The sequence below is a fragment of the Tamandua tetradactyla genome, chromosome 24, assembly GCF_023851605.1.
Source record: "Tamandua tetradactyla isolate mTamTet1 chromosome 24, mTamTet1.pri, whole genome shotgun sequence".
NCBI lineage: Eukaryota > Metazoa > Chordata > Mammalia > Pilosa > Myrmecophagidae > Tamandua > Tamandua tetradactyla.
The window spans coordinates 24,466,406-24,493,043 of record NC_135350.1 but is presented as its reverse complement, the minus strand read 5'-3'; the positions used below and the strand labels follow the sequence as shown (position 1 = coordinate 24,493,043).

General features: G+C 35.1%; 1 protein-coding gene and 1 non-coding gene across 5 annotated transcripts; one reads left to right on the top strand and one right to left on the bottom strand.

Annotated features, from left to right (window-relative positions):
- Nucleotides 1–314: 314 nt before the first annotated feature.
- Nucleotides 315–22,257, bottom strand: LAMTOR3 (late endosomal/lysosomal adaptor, MAPK and MTOR activator 3). Of its 4 annotated transcripts, none has more exons than XM_077142712.1 (7): nucleotides 22,057–22,232; nucleotides 21,696–21,741; nucleotides 18,873–18,907; nucleotides 13,931–13,989; nucleotides 12,327–12,460; nucleotides 11,173–11,236; nucleotides 315–1,177 (listed from the first exon to the last, which is right to left on the bottom strand). In XM_077142712.1, exons 2-7 carry the CDS (start codon nucleotides 21,702–21,704, stop codon nucleotides 1,104–1,106), a joined length of 375 nt encoding a protein of 124 aa, XP_076998827.1. In that variant the 5' UTR covers nucleotides 21,705–21,741; nucleotides 22,057–22,232; the 3' UTR covers nucleotides 315–1,103. The 4 variants fall into 4 exon arrangements, with proteins under 4 accessions (XP_076998827.1, XP_076998828.1, XP_076998829.1 ...); XM_077142713.1 differs by lacking the exon at nucleotides 22,057–22,232 and adding an exon at nucleotides 21,926–22,026; XM_077142714.1 differs by lacking the exon at nucleotides 22,057–22,232 and adding an exon at nucleotides 21,981–22,024.
- Nucleotides 20,680–20,786, top strand: LOC143668651 (U6 spliceosomal RNA). The gene has a single exon (XR_013168516.1). It is a non-coding gene; the product is annotated as a U6 spliceosomal RNA (small nuclear RNA).
- Nucleotides 22,258–26,638: the final 4,381 nt, after the last annotated feature.

Below are 26,638 nucleotides of genomic sequence, written 5' to 3'. Positions count from 1 at the left end.
TACATGCATAATGACTGTACCAGTGACAAATTGATTGTCAAAGAATCTAGGAAGAAATCAACACCTTGAACGATGGATTACAATCCTGAATATAAATCACATGTTCTAGAGCTATGATACCTCTTTTGTGGAGATTAAATTAAGCTCACAGATGAGGTTTAATTTCCACTTGAAGCTTAAGAGTCTCCACACATATCTATAAGAAACACTCACTGTTTATTCATGAGGGTGAAAGACTGAATTAAGTTAACCATGTTCTTGAAAATTCTGGAAGAAAAGTCTCAAAAAAGAGAAGACCTATATTGTGCTCAAACTATATCTTAAAAATATTATTTTATTTATATTCAGGTTCGAAAAAAATGGTTGTATTATCATGTTTATATACATACCAATAGAGGAAACAGAGTTCAATAACTTTAGATTATATCTAAAATTTATAAAGAGCAAATAAATATTAAAACACTTATTGGCTATAGTTACCAGAGTGTGTGGGGGGAACCCATTAGTTGTAATTTGCATTTTAGGTAAAGAACAGCAGCCTCTGAGTAGAATTAAATAATTAGTAATCTTTGTCTATATTGTGAAATAATATATACATAGGAAAGTTAGTGATTGTACTGATTTTATTACTTTTGCTAAGCCATTTTATCTTCCTTACATTCAATGAAAAGAAATAAAACTTACTATGAAGAAAAATATGTCCTCATTATTCACAATAAAAAGGATCTGTTTCACTCTGAAGGCTTGGGAGTATTATACAATAGGGGGGTACACTTAATGGTTCACGTGGATCAATGTATCACTTTGATTCTGATCCACTGACAAGAACCTTGTATTTGGTGACAACTAACTCCATAGGAGCTGAGATAGACTGAACCATTTTTGTAGTGTCCCCAGATCTCACTAAATAAGAACAGACCCTACACAAGGAAATATAACAATCTGTCCAGAAATTATATCTATATGGTCTTTCTAAGTATAAGGCGGAAAAGGGGCCCTTTCTTGAGTACATGGATACAAGTATTATTGTGGTCTAAAGATTGCTGGATTGATATTGTGTCTGATACAATGAAGATAAGGTACATATTGAATCCATTGTCAGATTAAGAAACTTCCACAACTTGTCTCAGTTCTTCAAATAATGGAGCAAGTTCCTTTTCTAGGCTGACAATTAGTCCTAAAACAAAGAGATGAAGAAAGTGAGAAAATTAGAAAAAATGTCCCTGAAAAAATCTTCAACTCCCTCTTGTTAAAGTCAATTAGTTAATTTCCTATAACTAAAAAGAATACTGTGATTTTAAATAAAGTAACCAGAAAATCCATATTCATTATGAGGTTTATTTTCATCATCTTTTACTAAAGCAGATGAAAAATATTTAATGCTTTAGAAGATACTGAATGAATTATATGCACTATAATTTTATTAGTTTTAAAAGGAAAAATCTCAATTTATATCTTATAGTTGTTTTCTTAAAATTTTTATTGATAAAATCAATCAACATACAATGCGAACATTCTTAATGTATGAACATTCCATACTCGGTGTGCAATCAATGTCTCACAATATCATCACACAGTTGTATATTCATCACCATGATCATTTCTTAGAACATTTACATCATTCCAGCAAAAGAAGTAAAAAGAAAAAACTCATACATACCACAGCCCTTACCCCTCCCTCTCATTGACCACTAGTATTTCCCTGTACCCAATTTATTTTAACATTTGTTCCCCCACACTACGTACATATGTATGTATGTATTTATTTATTTTGCCCGGGCAGGCACCAGGAATTGAACTCGGGTCTCTGCCATGGCAGATGAGACCTCTGCCCTATTTATTTATTTTTAATTCATAATTTTTACTCATCTGTCCATACCATAGATAAAAGGAGCATCAGAACAAGGTTTCACAATCACAGTCACACTGCGAAAGCTATATCATTATACAATCATTTTCAAGAAACATGGCTACTGGAACAAACAGCTCTACATTTCCAGGTACTTCCCTCTAACCACTCTGATAAACATAAACTAAAAAGGTATATGTATATAATGTGTAAGAATAACCTCCAGGATAACCTCTCGACTCTGTTTGCAATCTCTCAGCCATTGCACTTTATTTTATCTCATTCCCTCTTCCCCCTTTCGATCGAGAAGGTTTCCTCAATCCCTTGATCCTGAGTCTCAGTTCATTCTAGGATTTCTGTTCCACGTTGCCAGGGAGGCTTACACCCCTGAGAGTCATGTCCCATGTAGAGAGGGGGAGGGCAGTGAGTTCACTTGCCATACTGGCTGAGAGAGAGAGAGGTCACATCTGAGAAACAAAATAGGTTCTCTGGGGGAATAGGCCTAATGATTTTGTTGGTGTCACTGCTTGCAAGAATATAAGGCCTTCTCCAACAGGGAAGGTGAATTTTCCCCTTTTCTCACCATTCCCCCAAGGGTACTTTCAAATACTTTTTTATTCACTGTTCAAAGCACTCTGGGATTTATCAGGGCATCACTCTGGACAACCTACAAAATCTCATGCCCTACTCAAGGTTCCATGTACTTATGGTTTCAATTAAACTGTCCATATAAGTTATATTAGGAGATGCACTAGTCAAAATATTAATGTTGTACCAAATGAACATTTTTTGCTTTAGTCTCACACATAAAGTTTTTAAATATGAATTACCATCTATTTTCAACAACCTACAATACTGACATTTCTTTGTTCTGCCTCATGCAAAACCATTTTTTAATTTGTACATTTAGTTACTATCATTGTACACTCTAGGTGTTCCTAGGTAATAACATCTCAGTCTTTATCATCTATCTTTCTTTCTGATTTCATTTGTGCCCCTGGACCTCCTCCCTTTATCATTCTCAAATTCAGCTCATTCAGTGTTCTAAAATTATTGTATTACAATTAGGTAGTATTGTGTTATCCATTTCTGAATTTTTACAATCAGCCCTGTTGCACAATCTGTATCTCATCAGCTCCAATTACCCAATATTTACGCTACTTTTATCTCCTGATGGTCTCTGTTCTTAACTGAAATTCTCCAAGTTCATTTATTAATGTTAGTTCATATCAGTGAGACCATACAGTATTTGTCCTTTTGTTTCTGGCTAATCTCACTCAGCATAATTCTTCAAGGCCCATCCATGCTGCTACATACTTCATAACTTTATTCTGTCTTACAGGTGAATAATATCGATCATATGTATATACCACAACTTCTTTAGCCACTCATCTGTTGATGGACATTATGGCTGTTCCCATCTCTCGGCAATTGTAAATAATGCTGCTATAAACACTGGTGTGCAAATGTCCATTTGTGTCCTTGCCCTCATGTCCTCTGAGTAGACACCTAGCAATGGTACTGAGGAATCATATGGCAATTCTAAACTTAGCTTCCTGAGGACCCACCAAACTGCCATCCACGGAGGTTGTACCATTTGACATGCCCACCAAAAGTGGATAAGTGTGCCTCTTTCTCCAAGTCCTCTCCAACACTTGTCATTTCTGTTTTACTGATAATGGTCATTCTGGTGGGTGTGAGATGATATCTCAATGTGATTTTGATTTGCATTTCCATAACAGCCAGGGAAAATGAGCATTTTTTCATGTACCTTTTGGCCATTTATATTTCTTCTTCTGAGAAGTGTGTGTTCATGTTCTTTGCCCATTTTGTAATTGGGTTATCTGTCTTTTTGTTGTTAAGTCGAACAATCTCTTTATATATCCTGGATACTAGACCGTTATCTGATATATCGTTTCCAAATATTGTCTCCCATTGTGTAGGTGGTCTTTTTACTTTCTTGACAAAGTTCTTTGATGCACAAAAGTGTTTAATTATGAGAAGTTCCCCTTTATTTCTTTCTTCAATGCTTGTGCTTTGGATGTAAGATCTAGGAAACTGCCTCCTATTATAAGATTTATATTTCCCTACATTTTCTTCTAGAAGTTTTATGGTCTTAGATCCATTGTTTGGGTCTTTGATCCATTTTGAGTTAATTTTGTATAGGGTGTGAGATATGGATCCTCTTTCATTCTTTTGCATGTGGATATCCAGTTCTCCAGGCACTATTTACTGAACAGGATGCTCTGTCCCAGGTGAGTTGTTTTGACTGCCTTATCAAAGATTAATTGTCCACAGATGAAAGGGTCTATATCTGAACACTCTATTTGAGTCCATTGGTCAGTGTGTTAGTTAGATTCTGTTGTCAACTTGGCCAGGTGAGCATACCTAGTCTTGTTGCTGCAGACATAAGCCAACAGTACGTGAACCTCATCTGTTGCTAATTACATCTGCAGTCAGCTAGGAGGCGTGTCTGCTGCAATGAGTGACGTCTGACTTAATTGGCTGGTGCTTAAATGACAGAGCACAATGTAGCACAGCCTAAGCAGCTGGGCATTCCTCATCTCAGCACTCGAAGCTCAGCCCAGGCCTTTGGAGATGCAGAAAGAAGTCACCCCAGGGAAAGTTGTTGGAACCCAGGAGCCTGGAGAGAAGACCAGCAGAGACCATCCTGTGCCTTCCACGTAAGAAAGAACCTCAGTGGAAAGTTAGCTGCCTTTCCTCTGAAGAACTAACAAAATAAATCCCCTTTTATTAAAAGCCAATCCATCTCTGGTGTGTTGCATTCCAGCAGCTAGCAAACTAGAACAGTCAGTATATCTATCTTTATGTCAGTAACATGCTATTTTGACCACTGTAGCTTTGTAATGCACCTTAAAGTGAGGTAGTGTGAAACTTCTGACTTCATTTTTCTTCATTTTCTTTCTCAGAACATTTTTAGCTATTTGAGGCACCCTGTCCTTCCAGATAAATTTGGTTATTGGTTTTTCTATTTCTGAAAAGTAAGTTTTTGGGATTTTATTTAGTATTGCATTGAATCTACAAATCAATTTAGGTAAAACTGACATAACTGTATTTAGTCTTCCAATCCATGAACACACTATGCCCTTCCATTTATTTAGGTCTTCTGTGATTTCTTTTAGCAACTTCTTGTAGTTTTCTTTGCATAGGTCTTTTGCCTCTTTAGTTACATTTATTCCTAAATATTTTATTCCTTTGATTGAAATTGTGAATGGAATTTTTTTCTTGATTTTCCCCTCAGGCTGCTCATTACTACTGTATAGAAACACTACAGATATTTGAGTTACCTTGTAACCTGCCACTTTGCTGTACTCATTTATTAGCTCTAGTAGTGTGGATTTTTCGGGGTTTTTGAGATACAGTATCATATCATTTGCAAACAGTGGGAGTTTTACTTCTTCCTTTCCAATTTTGATGCCTTGTATTTCTTTTTCTTGTCTAACTGCTCTGGCTAGAACTTCCAATAGAGTGTTGAACAACAATGGCTTTAGTGGACATACTTGTCTCGGTTCCTGATCTTGGGGGGAGAGTTTTTAGCTTTTCCCCATTGAGGATGATGTTAGCTGTGGGTTTTTCATACACTCCCTTTATCATGCTGAGGAAGTTCTCTTCTATTCCTATCCTTTGAAGTGTTTTCAACAAGAAAGGATGTTGAATTTTGTCAAATGCTTTTTCTGCATCAATCAAGATGATCATGTGGTTTTTCTGTTTTGATTTGTTGATATGGCATATTGTGTTAATTGATTTTCTTATGTTGAACCATCCTTGTGTATCTGAATTCTACTTGGTCATGGTGTATAATTCTTTTAATGTGCTGCTGGGTTTGATTTGCAAAAATTTTGTTCAGGATTTCTGCATCTATATTCATTACAGAGATTGGTCTATAAATTTCTTTTCTTGTAGTATCTTTGTCTGGTTTTGGTATGCGGGTGATGTTGGCTTCATAGAATGAGATAAGTAGCCTTCCCTCCTCTTCAATTTTTTTGAAGAGTCTGAGCAGGATTGGTACTAATTCTTTCTTGAGTGTTTGGTGAATTCACACGTGACGCCAACTGGTCCTGGACTTTTCTTTCTTGGGAGCTTCTTAATGACTAATTCAATTTCTTTACATGTGATTGGTTTCTTGAGGTCATCTATTTCTTCTCAAGTCAATGTTGTTGTCCATGCTTTTCTAGGAAGTTGTCCATTTCATCTAGTTTGTCTAGTTTATTAGCATAAAGTTATTCATAGTATCCTCTCATTACCTCCTTTATTTCTGTGGGGTCAGAGATTGTCTCCTCTTCCATTTCTCATTTTATTTATTTGCATCCTCTCTCTTCTTCTTCTTGTCAACCTTGCTAAGGGTCCATCAATCTTACTGATTTTCTCATAGAACCAACTTTTCTGATTTTGTTGATTTTCTCAATTGTTTTCATGTTCTCAATTTCATTTATTTCTCCTCTAATCTTCATTGTTTCCATTTGCTTGCATCGGGTTTTGTTTGCTGTTCTTTCTCTATTTCTTCCAAGTGAACAGTTAATTCCTAGATCTTTGCTCTTTCTTCTTTCTTGATATGGGCATTTAGGGCAATAAAGTTCCCTCTTAGCTTTGCCTTTGCTGCATCCCATAAATTTTGATAAGTTTTTTTTTCATTTTCATTTGCCTTGAGATATTTACTGATTTTTCTTGTTATTTTTCCTTTGACCCACTGGTTGTTTAAGAGTGTGTTGTTGAGTCTCCATGTATTTGTGAATTTTCTGGCCCTCTGCCTATTATTGGTTTCCAACTTCATTCCTCTATCACCTGAGAAAGTGTTTTATATGATTTCAATCTTTTTAAATTTATTGAGACTTGCTTTGTGATCCAGCGTATGGTCTATCCTTGAGAAAGATCCATCCATGAGCACTTGACAAAAAGGTATATCCTGCTGTTGTGGGGTGTAACATTCTATAAATGTCTGTTAAGTCTAGTTTTATTGTATTATTCACCTTCTCCATTTCTTTATTGACCCTCTGTCTAGATGTTCTGTCCACTGACGAGCGCGGGGAATTGAAGTCTCCAACTATATGGTAGATGTGTCTATTTCTCTTTTCAGTGTTTCTGTTGTGTATTTTGGAGCACTGTGGCTTGGTGCATAAATATTTATGATTGTTATGTCCTCTTATTGAGTTGCTCCTTTTACTAATACATAGCGTTCTTCTTTGTCTCTTTTAATTGTTTTACATTTGAAGTCTAATTTGTTGGATATTAGAATAGCTACTCCTGCTCTTTTCTGTTTTTGCATGAAATATCTTTTCCCAACCTTTCACTTTCAACCTATGCTTATCCTTGGGTCTAAAATGCATCTCCTGTAGACAGCATATAGTTGGGTCCTGTTTTTCAATCCATTCTGTCAGTCTATATCTTTTGACTGGGGAGTTTAATCCATTAACATTTAGTATTATAACTGTACTAAATGTACTTTTTTCTACCATTTTCCCTTTTGGATTTTCTATGTCATATTTAATTTTTCTTCTTTTTACCTTTACTGATAGTCTTCATTTCTACACTTTGCTCCACACCTCTCTCTCCAGTCTTTTCCTATCTGCCTCTAGTGCTCCCTTTAGTATTTCTTGTAGATCTGGTTTTTTGATCACAAATTCTCTCAGTGATTTTTTTGACTGAAAATGCTTTAATTTACCCATCATTTCTGAAGGACAGTTTTGCTGGATATAGAATTCTTGGTTAGCAGTTTTTCTTTTAGTATACTAAATATATCATACTGGTGTCTTCTCACCTCCATGGTTTCTGTTGAGAAATTTATGCACAGCCTTACTGAGCTTCCCGTGTATATGATGGTTTGCTTTTCTCTTGCTGTTTTCAAAATTCTCTCTTTCTCTTTGACATGTGACAATCTGATTAGTGAGTGTCTTGGAGTATGTCTATTCAGATGTATTCTGTTTGGGGTATACTGCGCTTCTTGGATCTTTAATTTTAAGTCTTTCATAAGAGTTGGGAAATTTTCAGTGATCATTTCCTTCATTAGTTTTTCTCCTCCTTTTCCCTTCTCTTCTCCTTCTGGGGCACCCAAAACACATATATTCATGCACTTCATGTTGTCATTCAATTCCTGAGTCCCTGTTCAGATTTTTCCATTCTTTTCCCTATATTTTCTTTTCCTTGTAGGATTCCAGATGTTCCGTCCTCCAGTTCACTAATCCTATCTTCTGCCTCTTGAAATATAAAATTGTAGGTTTCCATTGTTTTTTTTTTTCCATCTCTTGTACACTGCCTTTCATTCCCATAAGTTCTGTGATTTGTTTTTCCAGACTTTTGATTTATCTTTGATTGTCCCTTGCCTTCTTTATATCCTCCCTCAATGTACTGATTTGATTTTTGATGAGGTTTTCCATGTCTGTTCAAACATCCTGAATTTACTGTTTCAACTCCTGTACCTCTTTGAACTGTTGGTTTGTTTCTTTGACTGGGCCATATCTTCAATATTCCTAGTATGATTTGTTATTTTTGCTGGTGTCTAGGCATTTAATTTCCTTAATCAGATTATTCTGGATATTATTTTCACTTCTTTTACTTAGGATTTTCTTGCTGGATGACTTTGTTGCCTATCTTTGACATTCAGTTCAGCTTATTCTAGACCTCTAGCTTCAGTTTTGTTTAACAGATCAGAATTTTTCAGTTCATGTTTTCTCGTTTCTTGCCGTGCCTGTATGGTGCCTTTATTTTTTTTCCTTAGGAGGGTCTACTTAGGTATTATAGACCCCACCCAGATTTTCACATACCAATCTGGCCTCCTCTCAAGAGGAAAGAGTCACCTGTAACAGTTTCCCCTGAGGGTGAGACCCAGCAGGTTGAAAGACTTTCCTATGAAGCCTCTAGACTCTTTTTCCTATCCTTCCCAGTATGTGGTACTTGTCTGCCTGTGGGTTCCAGCAGCATAATGTGATGTGGTACCTTTAACTTCAGCAGAGTCTCCTTGCTGGGGGTGTGGTTGAGACAGAGGAGAAGTTGTAGGCTGGCTTTAATCCCTTCAGTTTTCTAGACCCTGGGGTCTGAATCACTTGAGGGAAGGATTCCACCTGAGTTGGGCCCCGCTCCCCTCCTGGAGAAGGCACAGCCTCCAGACAAGCTCTAAGACACGCTTAATTCTGCCCTTGCCTGGAGCAGTTGGAGCCTGAGAAGCCTTGCAGTTGTATCCAAAGAGCAGTCAAACCATAGAAACAGAGCCACAAAAAAGGAAAGAAAAAAAGTCCTTTTCAGAGCAGGACCCATGTTCCTCAGGTTTGCCAATCAAGACTTTGAATTCGTATGATGCTCTGTGTATCTTCAGGTCCTATGTGCCCCATCCTTTCCTTCAGGGTCCAGACCCTTTCAAGTATTTTGTGCTGTCAAATATAAAAAAAAAAAAACTTGTTTTTTTTTCCTTTTCCTTCAGCCCTGACCTCTTTGTAGTAGGGCAAAAACCAGCAACCTCAGTTTTTACTCGAGGTTCAGCTGAGCTGGGGGCATATTTTTAGTAGTCAGAATTTGTTCATTCCACAACAGGAGCTTGATTGAGCTCAGCCCCTTGCTGCTAGTAAAATCTCTTTCTTTTCCCCTCCAAGAACCAGCATGTGTGGGAGGTGTGCCAGCCTCCATAGCTTGGGGGACTCATGGTTCCGGATGGGACTGCAGCTAGTCCAGCTTGTCCAGAGTGCTGTACGCTGTGAGTTTGGTCACTGATGTGGTCCCAGCAATTGTTTTGTACTGTTCTTGGCTATTTACTAGCTGTTCAGGAGGATGAACTAAATCCCACACCTCACTAAGCCACCATCTTGGACCTCCTCTCCCTGCTTATAGTTTTAAAACCTATATTGATTCAGAAATACACTTAATTTTTACTAAACAAGGTATACTTTTTCCCCTGAGCACATTTAAGGTATTATAAAAAGACAGACAAGCTACTTCAATGTTGAATAAAGGAAAGATCAGAAATTTAAGCTATTAAATTCAATAAAGCCTAAGGAATAAATGGATATTTCAAATGAAAAAAAATATGTGTAGGAACATGAAATACAAAAATATAAAATATAAAAATTTTTAAAGTATTTTATAAACTACAATTTTCTAAAGTTCAATGACATATCTTGGAGACAAACTAGTCTAAAAATTAGATCTAGCTTTTCTCTAGTTTACCAGAATGGAAGGCTGTATACCTTAGACAGTTCTCCTGTTTTATGTTAAAAAACAAACAAACTTCTTTCCTCTGTCTCATAGCACAATATTAAAAACTTCTAGAATTATTAAGGAAAAGTTCTAAGAACTAAAATATCCTTCTATATATTATCACAATTTAGAACAACTGATGATTTAAGCAAGTTAATGACTGGTGATCTATTACAGCTGATGCTTAATAGACTTAAAATATAGACACTACCACTACCTTATGTAATTTACAAAGTATTTTTCACATACAGTATTTTATAGCTTCAAAAAGTTTGTGAGCTAATACATCATCAACTCTAAAACCCCCCAGCTTCAGTGACATAGCTTAGAAGCACAAACCAAAAACAGAAAAGGATGTATAACAATTCTAAAGAGGCTACAGCCTACTTATGTTACTACGGCTTAAGAAAACAAAAGGAAGATGAAGAAGAAATCAAAGAAAACATATAAACTGATCAAAGGTTTGTTCAATTCTGCATAGATCAACTGATTTTAAGTTAGAATTTTTTAAATCTTAGAAGATGGCAGGCAAGATGAACGTGATTGAGAATTCAGTTTTACAGACCATGGCTAAAAAAAACCATATCCACATTCTTCCTGAGGGCTGAGGAATTGGTCAACTCTGTAGCATATACTTTTACAAAATAACAACAACTGTTTTATCTAAAAGTGAGTAAAAACAAGCAAATATCCAATGGTGGTACTGGCTATAATGGGATTTTACTGTCCTCTGTAATAAAGTATTGTTTCCGAGTATTTGTTCTACAACAAAAAGTTTTCTTAAGCCTTGGTAATATAAGTAAGATATAGCTTCAAGAGTTGAAGATAACATTTAATTTTCTTTTCTATCTTAGAAAAAAATACAAGACTTTCTCAAATAGTCTCAATTGAACTAGAACAATCCCCTAAGATGGAGAAAGTAGATATTAGCTCCATTATGTGGGTGTGTAAACTGACTCAGGAAGTTGTCACTTTTCCCAAGATCAAGAAAAATGATGGTGGAGTTAGGCCACAAATTCAGGTTTTCTGACTCTAAATCCACTATTCCCATTATATTAGTCTTCTTGGTTATGATAATGTAAAAATAATTAAAAGCCAGAATTAAGGAAATCAAAACCCACCTGTGTTCGCATTGCTGCTGGCTATGAAACTCACCACTAAAGGTAAACGATTAAATTGAACCACCTAAAAAGAAAACAAAATTTAAATTATATGTTGATTGTGAAAAGGCAGTATAATGCAAATGAAATATCTCAATCTTTAAAAATTTTTAAAACAGTGAACATGTAAGATTCTAGCCCAAGATCATGGTATTACATCAAGAAATACGAAAGGGCTGAAAGTATTTCCAAACAATCACTGATTATCTCTTCAGACATTAACATTACTTAGCCTGGAATCTTTTTAAGGTGAGACTGTGTCATCGTCATCTTTTTTTCATTTAAAGCTCAGCAGAGTGTCAGCTACATTGTACGGACTCAATAAATATGTGATAATTAAAAGACTCAAAGGACTATTTCTTAGTTTTTTAGTAGTTATACTAAATCATCATGATTTTTTTTTCCTCATATGTACCTCTGTAATAACTGTACAGTTTTCTTTAAGTTAACTTCAAATTTAGCTTCAATCTAATCAAATATCTGTGAAATTAAAGGTCAGATGTGTCATTTTTTCCCCTAATATCCAATAAAATACACAGCTTTTAAAACAAAAAAATTCACTTGTATATCATCAATGGTACATGAAACTCTCGGAAAGACTACTCTAAAGCAGAAGGGATTAATCTATTCTAAAGAAAAAGTGTAGCTAGAGATCAAGAGACATGCAACAATTAATTTCTTCTACACAAGTAACCTCACTAAATATATATACATTTCAAGTCAAAAAAGGGATTAGCAGCAATAACAAATACAAATAACTAATCATTTGATTTTCAAGGGAAAAATTTTACCTATCAAAAAAACCTTTATCATTTAAGAAATACAGTTGTTTAGCTAAGGGCACCATCTACTGGAAGTAACAGTGACCTGACTTACCCTTTTTAGGATAACATATTCTTTATTATTAATTCTTAACTACTTTTCCACATTAATTATTCCTGCTGTAAAATGTGAAGAAAATTACCACAGTTTAACATAACCAATTTGAAGGCTAAGAACCTAAAATCCCTTCCCCTCAAAAATTAAAATTTAGAACTGTAACACAAGCTATTTTATATAAAAGGCATAACAATGATGACTGAAATCAGCAATCCATTCAGTAATTATGAACTTACCTGATAGGTGTTATAGTAACAGATAATACTTTTATTTTTTGAAAGCCCAAGTTTGCTTCCTTGGTCTGTTGCAAGGGCAAAAGTAGATAAGAAACCAGGTCTTAAAGCATGCTCTGGGGCATTATCATTGGCCACTAAAAAAATAAATGATTTAAGTAAAAATTATACAGAGGATATGATAGGTAGAGGACTTACAGCACTTTTTTTTCATAACCATAAAAAATCAAGTATAGGAGTTGTTTTAAAGTATTAAAAATCATATCATTAATTGGGTATCATCAATTTAGGTGGAGAAAATTGCTCAATCAGAAATTTAGTGACCATAATAACTAAGGGAAGAAATGCTCTCTTACATTCTTTTCCTATTTTTAAAAGAATTAATAGTAAATGTTCATATTTTCTTAATGTCTAGTTTAAAACAGATTAATAAAGACATTTAATAAACTGAATGTTCTGGTTAACTGAGAGCCATGCTAAAATAAAACCATGAAAAAAGCTCTAAAACATCTGCTCTTATGAAACCCTTATTAATATTTCTCATAGATATTAATAATCCTACAGCTGGTTATCACTTTTAAATTTCTCTTGAGAATTTACTGAAAGGATTGAATGGAATTAGATGGACCAATAAGTGCAGAGCTCAAGGCTTTACCTTTCTCAGAGTAAGAGAGCTGGAAAATCTCTGAGATTATGTTGTTTAAAGCTCTTGTTACAGAAATAAGAAAAGTCAAGTGTCTTGCCCAGAACCACCTGTTTTTTATGATGAGTGCACACTAGACCACAATGCTATCATGAGGTGATTGGATCTAAACACCAACTCATGTGAAACTCTGGAATGGCAATGTACACTCTTTGCACTTGACCATCTTATCTATAAAATGAAAGAACTTAATTAGGTGACTTCTAAACTTCCTTTCAATTCTAACGTCTAAAATTATCTGACATGATAATCCCACGTGGAAAATAAATTGTAAACCAAGTGTGCAAAACACTATTTATTCTTTCTTTGGTATAGCTATTACAGTCTCCCAATATAACTGATCATACCTCAGCATAGAAATACTAAAAATTAACAGAATTCATACTAATTGACTCTGTGATACTATATCCACTAAAAAAACTGGAAATAAGACCAAAAATTCTTGTTAGATTCTGAATAACTAAAGTAATTATGGTTACAAATATTAAAAAAAAATCATATTTCCATTGAGGAAGGAGGAAATCAAGAAAGAGTAAACTAAACAATTAATACGATGATTCAAATGTATGTGGAGTGTGTCTCTGGCATGTATAAAATACATCCAGCTGCATACACAGTCTCATCACTGAGATTTATATAGATGTCATTAATGGAAAACTGGGCCTATGAGAAATCCATGCTTAAACTTTAGATATTAGCAGGATATGCATGACATGCAATAAATTATAGATTGCAATGTAACTTTCAACATACAAAAGCAAACACTTCCCCAGAAACAAGAGACCATGTCCTGGATTTACTAAAATGGGTTTTATATGCTTGCCTTCTGTACTACTCAAAGGAAAAATCACACATTTTTAGACAAAAGCAAACACAATATTTGCACTTAAGTGTTCAGTTTTACCTTTAATAACAGGTACTCCATCTCTATCTGACACAACAATAGCATGGAGTCCTTCAACACTAGAATGAAAAAAAGTTAAAATATAATAAAAACATTCAATTTTCTCAAAATATGTACCTCAGAGTAGTAACTGCAATTTTCATTTACAGCCTGAAAAACCATAGGAACTCAATTATTGATAACCAAAACTCCTATAATGCCTGCCAAAACACTTCCAGAAAGTGAGTGAATGTGTATTACCAATACATTTGTAATCTTTACACATTCATAGTTAGTTAATGAGGACCTGAAACATAGCTGGTTCTCCTTTAAAATTGCTAATGTATTTCCTGGTTTATAAAAAGTATCAAAGGCTATCAGAAATGGCTTATAGTGGCCAAAAAAAGAGAGAAAATTTTCTCTCATTCATTCTAAAATCACGTCTCCAGTATTTGTGGCACTTCTACCTGTCATACTGTGAGAAGCAAATATAGAAATAACTGCTGCATTCACAAAGCTTATACTATAAAAGGAGAGCAGATATCAATCAAATATAATTAAGAAGTATATGGGGATATGAATGAGAACCTATAAAAAAAAGGGGTTGATGTAGACAGGTGGGTCAGAGGATTTCCTGTGGAAGTGATTTTTCAGTGAGATGTTATGGTGCTGAGTAAGAGAGGAGGAGAGATCATTTTAGTCCAATGAAACAGAGTAGATAGAAAAATGTCACACAGCAATCCTTCCAGCCACATCTACCTAAGAAACAGGAAAAAGAATAGTTGAAAGCATAGCTTTGAAGTCAGAAAGACTTGGGTTCCAGTCCATACTGTACTTACTATTTATGCTAAACTTTAGGCCAATTACAAAATCCTCTCTAAGCCTGAGTTTAACAATCTAAAAATGGGAATATTCTACTTACTTATTTTTTGTGAAATTTAAATAAAATAAAGCATGTAAAGTGTAAGGCTGGTATGTAGCTAACATTCAATGGTTATTATTAACTAACATCAATGTGACAATTTATCACTGTAGTGAAAATACTAAGATATTAGTGAGGATCCCTATGAAATGAGCAGTTAAGTAATATATATTTTACAGCACAAAAATAAGTTGTTAAAAATTACAATGGGGAAACATCCTCAAGCTTTTGGCATTTACACAAAACTGACAGTCCTAAAACTATATGTAATAACTGTAAACTGCAACTCAGAAATATGTTCAATGCTACTACGATGGCCCAGATTACCCATTACTTACTGTGTTAATGTTTAATTTAGGAATATTCACATTAACCTAATGTTAAGATACAGAAATTAAATTTAAAAAAATTCCATTGTTAAAAATTTTAAAGTCAGAGAGGTGTTATTAAAGTTTGAGGGGAGAACTGTTACAAACAAAATCATTTATCTTCCTCACATTAAAAATACAAATGATAAAAAGTGTTTAAATATTTTCTGGTATTATTTCCCATTAACATTCAAATGTGAAATAACCTATGGGTTAAAACACATTTTATAATATTAATACATAAAAGAAATGTGTTCTTCTAAGTTATCCTCCAAATATCTACACAAACACAAATCATCTATGTGCCAGGAAATCAACGGCAAGATCACCTGAAATAGGAAAAGACTGGAAACCTAACTGTCCATTAACAAGGACAAGTCAAATAAACCACGAAACATATATACAATGGAAAACCCTGCGGTCAAAAAGAGAATGAATAAACTCTTTAGGTACTGGAAGGACTGGTCTCAAAGTTACATGGTTAAGTGAAAAAAGTACATGTTTTTGAAGCGTGCACAAGAAGTAACAATTCGCATAACGAAATGTATAGGCATGAATATATACCCATGTATGTAAATATGTGTGCTTATATATATGTGCATAAAATGTCTCTGAAAGTAACACTAAGTACCTCTGAGAGGGCAACTGTGTGGTTGAAGGGGCAGGTTACGAAGTTTCTCACTCCATGTTCTTTGGTAAATTTATAGAAGTAATTGAAAATGCAAGCAAATTAAAAAAAGATTAAAGGAGAAGTGTTTTGAAAAATTTGTGCTACCACTGGTAGTTTCCTCTTTTCTCATTTCCATGGTAATTAATTCAAATTTCAACTATTGTACCAAAAGAGAAGGTAGAAATAAAATGACTTTCTTTTTAACAGATTTCCAAAGAGATAAAACCCCAAGAAAGTAGAAAAATTTTTTATATACAAAGTACCACTTAAGGAAATTATGTTGGAAATATAAAAGGTGTTTCCAATTCTATACACAGTGGGCAAAGAGTAATGACTAGATTTTACAGTAATTGAAAGTAACTGCGATGTATTAATAGGTACACTAATTTTTAGAAGGAATAAATTAAGCTTTATAAAATACTCTGGAGAAATTAAAACCTTAAGCTTACTAAAACAACCATTTTTATTTTAAGAATAAATGTTACGTCAGCATCAAAGACACCATACTCGGCTTTATTTATATACAATGATAAAATATTTGGTTCTTTTAAAATACAAAAAGTTGTAATTATTAAAGCCTAAGACTGCTCTGAATCACAACTAGATTTTAAAATACAATTTCAAGAATGATATTTAAGAGAGAATTCAAACATGCACAGAAACACATATTTCATTAATGTCTCTATCTGGTTGATTTGGTTGCTGAGAGGCATCAGATACAGCACAAGAGTAAGAATCACGGTTGGATTCATAGCTCGGAAGCTTCCCTGACCTTTATATCCACCTAGTAACACATCTCAGAGATAGATAGTTCACAACACTGAAAGCACAAAGATAAAATATTGGAGGCTGATCTAAACTTAGAAAGGAATATGATGATTTACCAAAGCATAGAAAAGATGCCTACTCCTCATCGTAATGAACAGAATAAGGCACATATTCAACTATTTTTCTTTACAAGTTACATTATTTCTTCACTCTTTCAGCTACTGAGATGCGGTAAGCCTGCTTTCAAGAAACAATTATGAGGGGGGGACATGGGTAGTTCAGTGGTAGAATTTTTGTCTTCCATGCAGGAGACACAGGTTCAATTCCCAGCCCAGGCACTCCCCTAAAAATGTTCAAAAAATGGTGCTGCAATAATGGGATATTCACATAGAAAAAAATGAAATGTGACCCCGAATGCATAGCATACAAGAAAAAGAAAGTCATGAATACGATGAATTAAATTAGCCTCAGTCATGAAAATTTTTTTTCAACAGAAAAACAGGTGGTACTATTCTCTCTCCTTCCATTATAGAAAGATTTTCATTATGTTTTTATAAATATCCTTTACTGAATTTATCTCCTGGATGAGCACTACTACCTGATTTTTTTCCATTGATTGAAAAAAAAGTCAGAATTCAAAGAAACTAGCACTTACTTTTTGACTGATTTTTTTTGGGGGGGGTGGTCAACATGAGAGCTACTAAGTAATAAAACTAATGCATTTGGGATCACTCTCAACTGGTACCTATTAGCAGCTTCACCATACCCAGTGTCACATACTATGATTTTCAGAGCGCACATAATTGTTAAAGTGAGACTCTCACTGTCTGAAACGATTTTGTTACCTATGATCACAGACTTTGTAATTCTAGTCATTTATGACTTTATTAGCTCTCCAAGTGAACAACTAGCATCTTACAGATGGTTTTACAATATAAGAACACTGGATCCAATGTTACTGTTGTTTCTTTAAGACTCAAAATAGGTATTAAACTTCTAAGACCTTTAAGTGCCAATTATGCTTCTGTTTCATCAGTGTGTTGTTTCCCTGTTTAGCATCCTTTCAATATGCTAAACTACTAAGAAGGAAAGATAAACACAGCTCTTGTTTTGCAAAGTTCTGATACGGACATATTTAGTTATCATATTTAATAAAATAAAAAATAATAACATTTCACCAATAACACTAAGCACGATATACTGACTGGGCAACTGTGTAAAGTACACACTTCACTGCTAACTCTCTAGCCCACAAGTCACTTCGTAAAGAACTATATAGTTACTTATAACTATATAAGTAACAAGCTCAAGACAAACTGGGATTGCAACTACTTGTTGAAGAGTGCTTTGAAAACTATCGCTTTTTTATTTCTTTGCTTTGTATATATGTTATACAACACAATAAAAAAAGTTAAAAAAAAAAAAAAAAGGATACCTAGGGCTCGAACTGAGACTCTATAAAGGTTTCAAGCAGTAAGTTTGAAACAGGGTCAGGTAAATCCTTAAAGACCCACAGGGTCAGGTAAATCCTTAAAGACCAGCTTCTCCAAGATTATCAATTAATTACATCCCCTATTCTTTACATTGCTTCTCAATATGAAAAAGTCACAACAGACATTGCCTAAAGATCTGTATAGACTGGGAGAAAGATCAAAAAGGAAGAAGGATATATAACAGAGAAAACAGGATTTAACAAACAAGTATGGCTGCTGAATCACTATATTAATATTCCTTCTAGTCTCCAGTGTTTTGGATCAGCTAGGAAGAAATACATGAGATAGTGGAATAGTAGCCCACGATAAACTCTGGGATCTGCTCTGTAACTACTGGTTGAAGCATGCTTTGAAAATTATTGCTTTCCTTCTGTGCTTTGTATATATGCTATATTTTACAACAAAAAAACATTAAAATATTAAAAAAAAATGCTATCAAAGTATATCTGAGAGAACCCTAATGTGTCAAGGAATATGAGTTCTAGCCCTCCAGTATCTATTAGCTGTTTAACCTCAGACAAGTTACCTTACTTCTCTAGGCCTCAAATTACTTAACTGCAAACCCATTTGTGGATACCATTTGTGATGCCTAATGTAACTGTTAGGTATTTGAAAGTGCTAATTAATAGCAAAATATATATATATAATGATACCAGTCTAAAATAAATAGGTATGAAATACTATATAAAATTAATATATGTTATGCAGAACTTAATTCAATAAGAAATTAAAAAATTTTTACCTTGGTAATTTTTTATACAGGAACCGTTTTAGGTCCTAAAAGAGAATATAAAAAAAATCAAATTTAATAACATGCCTTCTACTGGTTCTCTAGATACCATCCTATCTACAATTTAGGGACCTTAAGTCATCATTCATAATCTTTCTTGCTTGTATTTTTTTGATCAGATCAATCTTTTTCATTTTGATTCTTACTAGTTGTGTGACTTGGAGCAAATTAACTAAACTTTTCGTCTAAGCCTCAGTTTCATTATCTATAAAGGAGAGATATTCACAGTCCCTGCTTTATAATTGTTATTATTGAGAAGATGCAATTTAAAGTGGTTAGTAAATCTGGAAATAGGAAACACAATTAAATTATTAGCTATAAAATTAGAGCAAACTTTTCATACTATTTTGCACCCTGTTGCGGTTATTGTGTCCACTCGAGAATATATTATAAATGCCTATAAATGTCCACAGAGAGAATTTCTGACATCACTTTGATGACCCTAGGTGAGTTGATCAAGTTCTCTGAAAACTCAGTTTCCTCACATGATAAAAGATCATTGACAACATATGTTAAGTGTTCAGTATGGAACATAATTAGGACTAAGGAAATAGAAGAGTATTTTGTCTGATTATACTCTCTCATCTGGGGAATTTCATCAATAATCCACGTATCAATTATGACCGCTACATAAATGAATCAGCTATATGTTCTTTTGAACCTCTAGCCCTTCACAATTCTGCAAACCTGAATGTTCATTTTATTGCATACTATTTCTACCAGCTTACCTCCTCTCATCTTGAAAACACATTAACAGACACAAACTGAACTCTACATGGCACCCTCCCATCCCGAAATCCAGATTTCCCGATTTCCTCTCTTACTGTTTCCACTATAGGCACTATTAATCTCCAGGTTATTCAAATTTGAAACCAAGGATAATATTTAACTGTACACTCACAAACGTAGAGTACTTGTCAAGTTGAATTTTCAAAACCGATCTCTTCCTTTCCTTCTCAGTGACACTACAGTTCAGGTTTTTATTATTTATGACTTGCACTAGCCTCCCAACAGATATCCTGGTTTCATATCTTTTTCTACCCCATACAGTTGTACATCATGCCAATCATATTATTCTTCTTTTCAAAAGCCTTTATTGCAGTAGTTCTAAACCCTGGCTATGGAAATAACTTGGGGAGCTTTAAAAAATACTGATGTCTGTGTTGGAGTGCTCCCCAGTTGATTCCCTGTGCAGCAAAGGTTGAGAATTAATGTTTGACTGATTCACCACTGTTTAATTCTTTAGACACTCGAGGAGCTCTGTAACATGATCTGGATCTAATTTGACAGTCCTGCCTTCCACCACTTCCTTCCTCATATACTCCAGCTAAACTGAACCACTCACATTTCCTACATACACACATCTTCCTTCCTATCTTCTTGATTTTGCTTATGCTGTTTACTTTAATAGATTTGTCTTCCTTTCAACCTCACTTTTCAAAAAAGATTCCACTTATTATTTAGAGCTAACGTCAACTACCAAATACTCCACATAGGTGTTCCTAATAAACGCAAACCAGATGCAATCCATTCCTCCCTCCTCTGAATTTTCACACAATCACAACTATGAATATTCATGACCATTTGCCAACTCTACTTCTTTAACAGTAAAAACACTTAGGAGAGAAATTAGACCTTAATCATTTTTATTTGATCCACAAATCTTCTCACAGCAACCTTTGCAAGGAGATGCTCCATAGACATGATCTGATTATGCTTTAGGGTTAATAAATAAGTTTTCAAAAATTTATGGAAAACAGTGCTTGCTTCTGCGGCACATATACTAAAATTGGAACGGTACAGAGAAGATTAGCATGGCCCCTGTGCAAGGATGACATGCAAATTCGTGAAGCGTTCCATATTAAAAGAAAAAAAAAGAGGAAAAAATAATTAATGGAAGACACCTCAAAAGGGGTGCTAAAGGCATAGAAACCTAAAAAGAAAAATCAGATTTGTATTAACTTAGAATGACCATTTAGTATGGTAGTTAAGAGCATGGACTCTGGCCCCAGACTGTCTGGGTTCCCATTTTGAATCCAAACTTAGTAGCAAGTTACTTGGAGGAAGTTACTCTTCCTGTACCTCTTCTTGTCTCATCTCCTCTTGAGACAGGGATAATAATAGTGCCTTCCTCATAAGAGCTGTTGTAAGAATTAAATGAATTAGTATATATTCAATGTTTAGAAGAATACCCAGCATATATGTAAGCAAGACAATAGGACATAAAATATAAATATTAGTAATAGTTGCAATAATTTCCACATCTTTCCATTAACGAGTACAATTAAGTTCCCTAAACTTAGAATTTGGGTTTAACTGCTGTGCTAAAAAGGGGACAGCTTAGAAATCATCTCAAATGTCTACAATGAACCTAGTGAGACACTGTATCTCTTACTGGAAAAAATAATTCAGAGCACATGTCCTACTGACCACATATTTATGGGAAAGGCAGCAGACCATCATTTAGAAATTTAAATGGTAAATATATAGAGCCTTTTTTATGCCCACAGGATTGGGGAATGGGAACTATATAATTTTCTCAACCTCAAGCACCTTAGTCTTCTCCACCGTCATTTGAGAAAGAAACTTAAGACACCGCAAATTCACTTTAGTCTCCCAATCCAGATCCTAGGGGAAATAATTAACCAGGGGGTGGGGTGGGTGGGGTGGGGGGCCTAAAACAAACAAACAAAAACTTTCTACTTGGAAGCTCTACTTCTCCCCGCTCAGTAGCCTCCTCCAAACTTCCCACCATGTGTGAGGGTGACAACTCACATCCGCCATGACGAACCCCTTTCTCCCGCAGGATCAATCTCCACTCCTGAAAGAGAAACCCCTGGTGACTCTCCCCTCAAGGTTTCCTCTCCCCACCATCCCCAATCAAATAAATAGGATCATCCCTCGTTAAGGGTAGGCCAGACTCCGTGGATCTGAGGCTCGGACTGGCGAAACCGAAGGGAAGTCGGAGTTCTCCGAGACCCAGGCGGGTAGATGGCGTGAGTTACCTCAGCCCACTCCACCCAAAGGATCTAAGCCCAAAGGGGAGGGAAAGGGGCATACACCCTTCTTTTCCATTTCTTCCTTCGCACCACCTCCTGGCCCAGGCCTGGAGATCGGGCAATCAGGCGTTAGTTACCTGAACTTCTGTTTCCGGGGCTGCCCAGGATTTCCCTGCTGTCACTTCAGGAACAGCTTCTAAGACAAGTCCCTCAACAAGCTGTGGTCACATGATTGGTGACCGCATCAGCGCCCCAGGAAGCACTTCCTACGCGCCCGACGCCGGTGACCCAGGATTTCCGGGCAGGGCTGAGAAACTACAAGTGCATCACTGCCGTTTTGCGTCCCGCCCCGCGCCGCTTGGCACCGCCCCGGCCATCTTGGTCCCGCCGCCGCCTCTTTTTGCGCATGTGTCCCTGACCTGGATCAAAAGATCTTCTTCTGACGCATGGACGACTCTGTAGGACCCCAAAGGATCCGAGGACCCCAGAGCCCCCAGAAAAATGCATGCAAGGTTTTGTGCAAGAAGACATTTTTATGTAGAGAGGGTGCATGAATTTCAATAGTTTTTCAGATCTGTTATCTTAAAAACCTTTTCTTGCGGTTGAAGAAATTTGAGGGTAAAGGGTTACAAGCTGGTACAGCTTGTCGGTTATTAAAAGTCCAGGTCGGTAGCGTTCGGAACCCTGTTTCCCAGTTTTCGTTTTTTTTTTTTTTCTGGCTTTCCTGTCGGGGCCAGCCTACATGTTCTGTGCTCAAGGCCTTTTCTATATTGAATCGAAGAGCCATGGGTATTCTGGCGCTCTCAGAGCACATGTGCACCCCAAACCTCTACTTTTTAAAAACGTATGCAGATACCTTCTTTCATAGCTCTTGATAAGCTTGTCTTCTAAGGATTGCTTATAATGTTTATTTGCCTTGCTTGTTTGCACATTTAGCTAACGCCTACAATAGGTGGTAGGAGATTTAGAAAGTATGGCAAGAGGGGGCAACCTCTCCAATCACTTTGGCCTACGGATTTTCAATCCTAGCACTATTGACGTTTTGGGACAGATAATTCTTTGTTGTAGAGGACTGCCCTGCACATTGTAGGATATTTAGCAGCATCTCTGGCCGATATTTACTATGCTAGTAGCCACTCTACCTACCCATCCCTTTTTAAATCCCCTGGGGGCCAGAGTTGCAAACTAGTTGAGAACTACTGCTTTAGTGGATCTTAAAACCTCCTGAAATTGAAGTCCATGGCTTTAGTTGCAGATTATTTCTGATCTCATTTATTCAAAACAGGGTAGTGTATCTTGGAAAATGCAACGGGACCTTGCTTAGGACTGTCTCTAAAAGCAAGAGTGCATTAGGAATGAACTCTAGCTCAAGATGGTGAAAGGAGTTGAATACTTACTTCCTAGTTATTCCGTAGAATATAAAATTGTAAACTACACAGCTCCCAAATGTTACAGAATTCCTCCTTCCTAACATTATACATGAACGTGACAGTTACTATTGGAACATCGAAGACCATTTCCTTTACCTTGAACTCCTGGATTTCTTAGCTGTGGGGACACTGCACGACTTGTATCAGATCTCTACCCACTCTCCTAACTTTTTGGATGATGGCGATTCCCAAGATTGCCTTTGGTTCCTCTACCAAGTTCTTTACTTTTCAATGTCCTGAGAACAGGAGTCCTAAATCTGCATCTTTCCTGTGAGTTCTAGCTTCACATTCTGTGTTTACTGGGTGATGGGTATTTTATATATAAATGTCTTGCTGTTAGCTCAACTCAGTAGCTGTTAAAAACCTCTCCAATAACTTGTTTCTTCTGATCCCTATTAAAAGTACCCTGATTTTACCAGCCAGGAATCATGTTTGACTGCTCTCTCCTTACTTGTGATATATCTTTTCTTCCTGAATAATGACTTTTGCATATACACTTTTTGAATTCATGATTCAGATCATTTCTGTTCAGCAAGAGTACATCAATAGCCATGTAATAACTGCCAATAAACCTTCTACAACATTGCATATATACATTTATTCAAAAAATCTTTAGTGATGCAACACTGCAGACAATGATAAAGGTGACAGCCTTTAATATGGCACTAACATGATATTATTTTACTTTTGAACACATTCTAATGTGAAATCCTCTACTCCAGCCAAACTGATTACCTCACACTTTCATCAACATGACTTTTACTTTCCCACACTGGTTCTGGAATTCTTATTTCTCATTATATTAGCTATTTAAATCTTGTTTCCCTACAATATCCACTTCAAATTTTACCTTCTCATGCATGATATTCTCTTGAATGCTATTATACATTACAAAGAATGACTAATACTTGTGCATAATAATTTGTTTCCCCAATAAGACCAGAAGATCTAGAAGGCTGGGGGATCATGTTTTACATTTCTCCTAGTTTCTTATAGTGCCTCAGTTTCTTGTGCTCAATAGGTATTCATTTAACTTTTGAAAATAAATGGTTAAAATAAACCAATAATTCTGGGCCTGAATAAAATCTTTTTATTCCTCACCATTTGCAGCCAAATTTATAGGTAAGTACAACTAGGAAGTTCAGCAGAATCTTAATTTTGGAAGTGCTATTTTTCATTTTAACACGATCTCCTATCTTGATGACTTTAATAGACAGTAGTTAACTTCGAAAATATTGCTGATTTCTTTCTTCCCCTTGAGTGGCAAAAAAGGAAGATTATAACTTTTCAAGATCTCTAAACACCACTATGTCCTCAAAGAATTAATAATGAGATTTCTAATTTCCAAATGTGGTTTTCAAATTATGGCATGCATTCCTATATACTCAGACTGATTTGTTTGTATTTATTCATTAATAATACTGCTGTTGGTGTAGGAATAGAGGAAAGTTACTGGCTTCAAAGATTATCAGTATTGTGTACTGATAATCTTTTCAATACCATTTCTTCAAGTGAGGTATACCAATTAGAACAATACCCATGGTCAAGAATGAACTAATAGAAATTATACACACACAGACACATGTATACATAAATATATATGTATATATAAACATAATTTTCTCATTTAGAATTTCTATTTTGTTTTAGTAGGTACACAGCATGCTAATATATATAGCTGTTAGACACAAATACTGTTAATTTTTTGTTAGGAAAACATAATAAAAAAAGTTGAGAGATTTCTGCCTTCTCAACTAAAAGCTAAGCAAAGCTTTTAGTTTTTCTCTTTGCTTAAAACAAAATAAGCTAAAGAGAAACAGATACAAAGGCTCTGAGGTCACCAACAGAATTAAAAACATGAGCAATAACTGCATTTCTTTGATTCTGAGATGGACTACCCCCACCCCACTAATTTTAACATCTCTGAAATTGGGCTGTATCATAATGATGTCAGACCTAAGAAATGATTTGAGTTAACTAATTTTCCACGGCTTATTTTATATAGGGTTAGGGTAGGAGGAATAGTGATGAACACAGGATGGGAATATAGGGAATCAGTCAATGGGAAAGTACACATGATCTAAAGAAAGGATTGTTGTGGTCGGTTCCTAGGCACAATGAAGTCAGGTTGGAACTTTTCCAGATGAGCTAATCTTCAATCTTAGAATAACAAGAGAATCTTTAAGCTACGTAAAATAGTAATAACTGCTAGACTCCACACATTTAAAAAATCCTTAGTATTTTAATAATAGCAGTTTAAAAGTAATAATGCCTCAGGTATACTGAGATTTGAGTTAGTTTTATCCTTATAAATTATGTATATGTTGGGCTCTTCATTCATAGTATGAAATATTGCTTGAAGTAAGGAAGCCAGTGTTTAAGCTTGCAAATTTTTATTTTAAAGTTTTGGTTGTTCACGCAGTCTTTGATATAGAATATATGTTCTGGAGTTGTTAATTATTAATTTAAAAAATTTAATTGTTAATTAAAAAAATTAAATCTCATTTTAAACCAACAACAGAATTCTATGGTATTCAGTTTTGTTAAACTGAAACTTTTGCTGAAATCTTTTGTATAAAAATCTTTTTGGAATGAGAAAAAATATATTTATGTGTCTGGTTTAAGTTTGTATTTAAACATATCCATTTTAAATGGAGGCATATTTGTAATGATACTTTAGCAGTACAGAGGGAAAATATTGACATAGTGAAGAAAAAAATCATAATTCTAAGCAGACATATGGCTAGTATGGAATATGAAATGTGTCCTGTGAAATGTTTAAAAAGATGCTATGTCAATTTTGCAAACAGGATTAAATTAAGAAGTTTAGTATAAATTAAAGAGCAATGTAACTATGAACTAGAACAAAGTCCCCCTTTTTTCTTCTTAAAAACCAACCAACCTTTAAAACTACCCATTCTATTAGCTGTCATAAGACCAATACATATAAAACAAACCAACCCAAACTGTTTTGGTTGTGAACACTTGAGAAAAAATTTCAAATAAACTAAAAATTCTCTTAATTGACCTCTACATAATTATCCATTGCTAGCCATTCCCTCTGGAAAACATGATGGAAGGCTGAGGCACTACTATTGCCTAAATCTCATAGGCTGTTCTCTAGTTCAGTGGTTTCCAAACATTTTTTGAACCACACACTTGTTAGTAAAACTTTGAACTTGTGCACCCAATATATTTTTTAATTATATACATGTACTTCTATACTAATATATATAGTACAAAAGAACCTAAATATATATTTTTAAAGGTTAAGATAAAAAGTAAACAT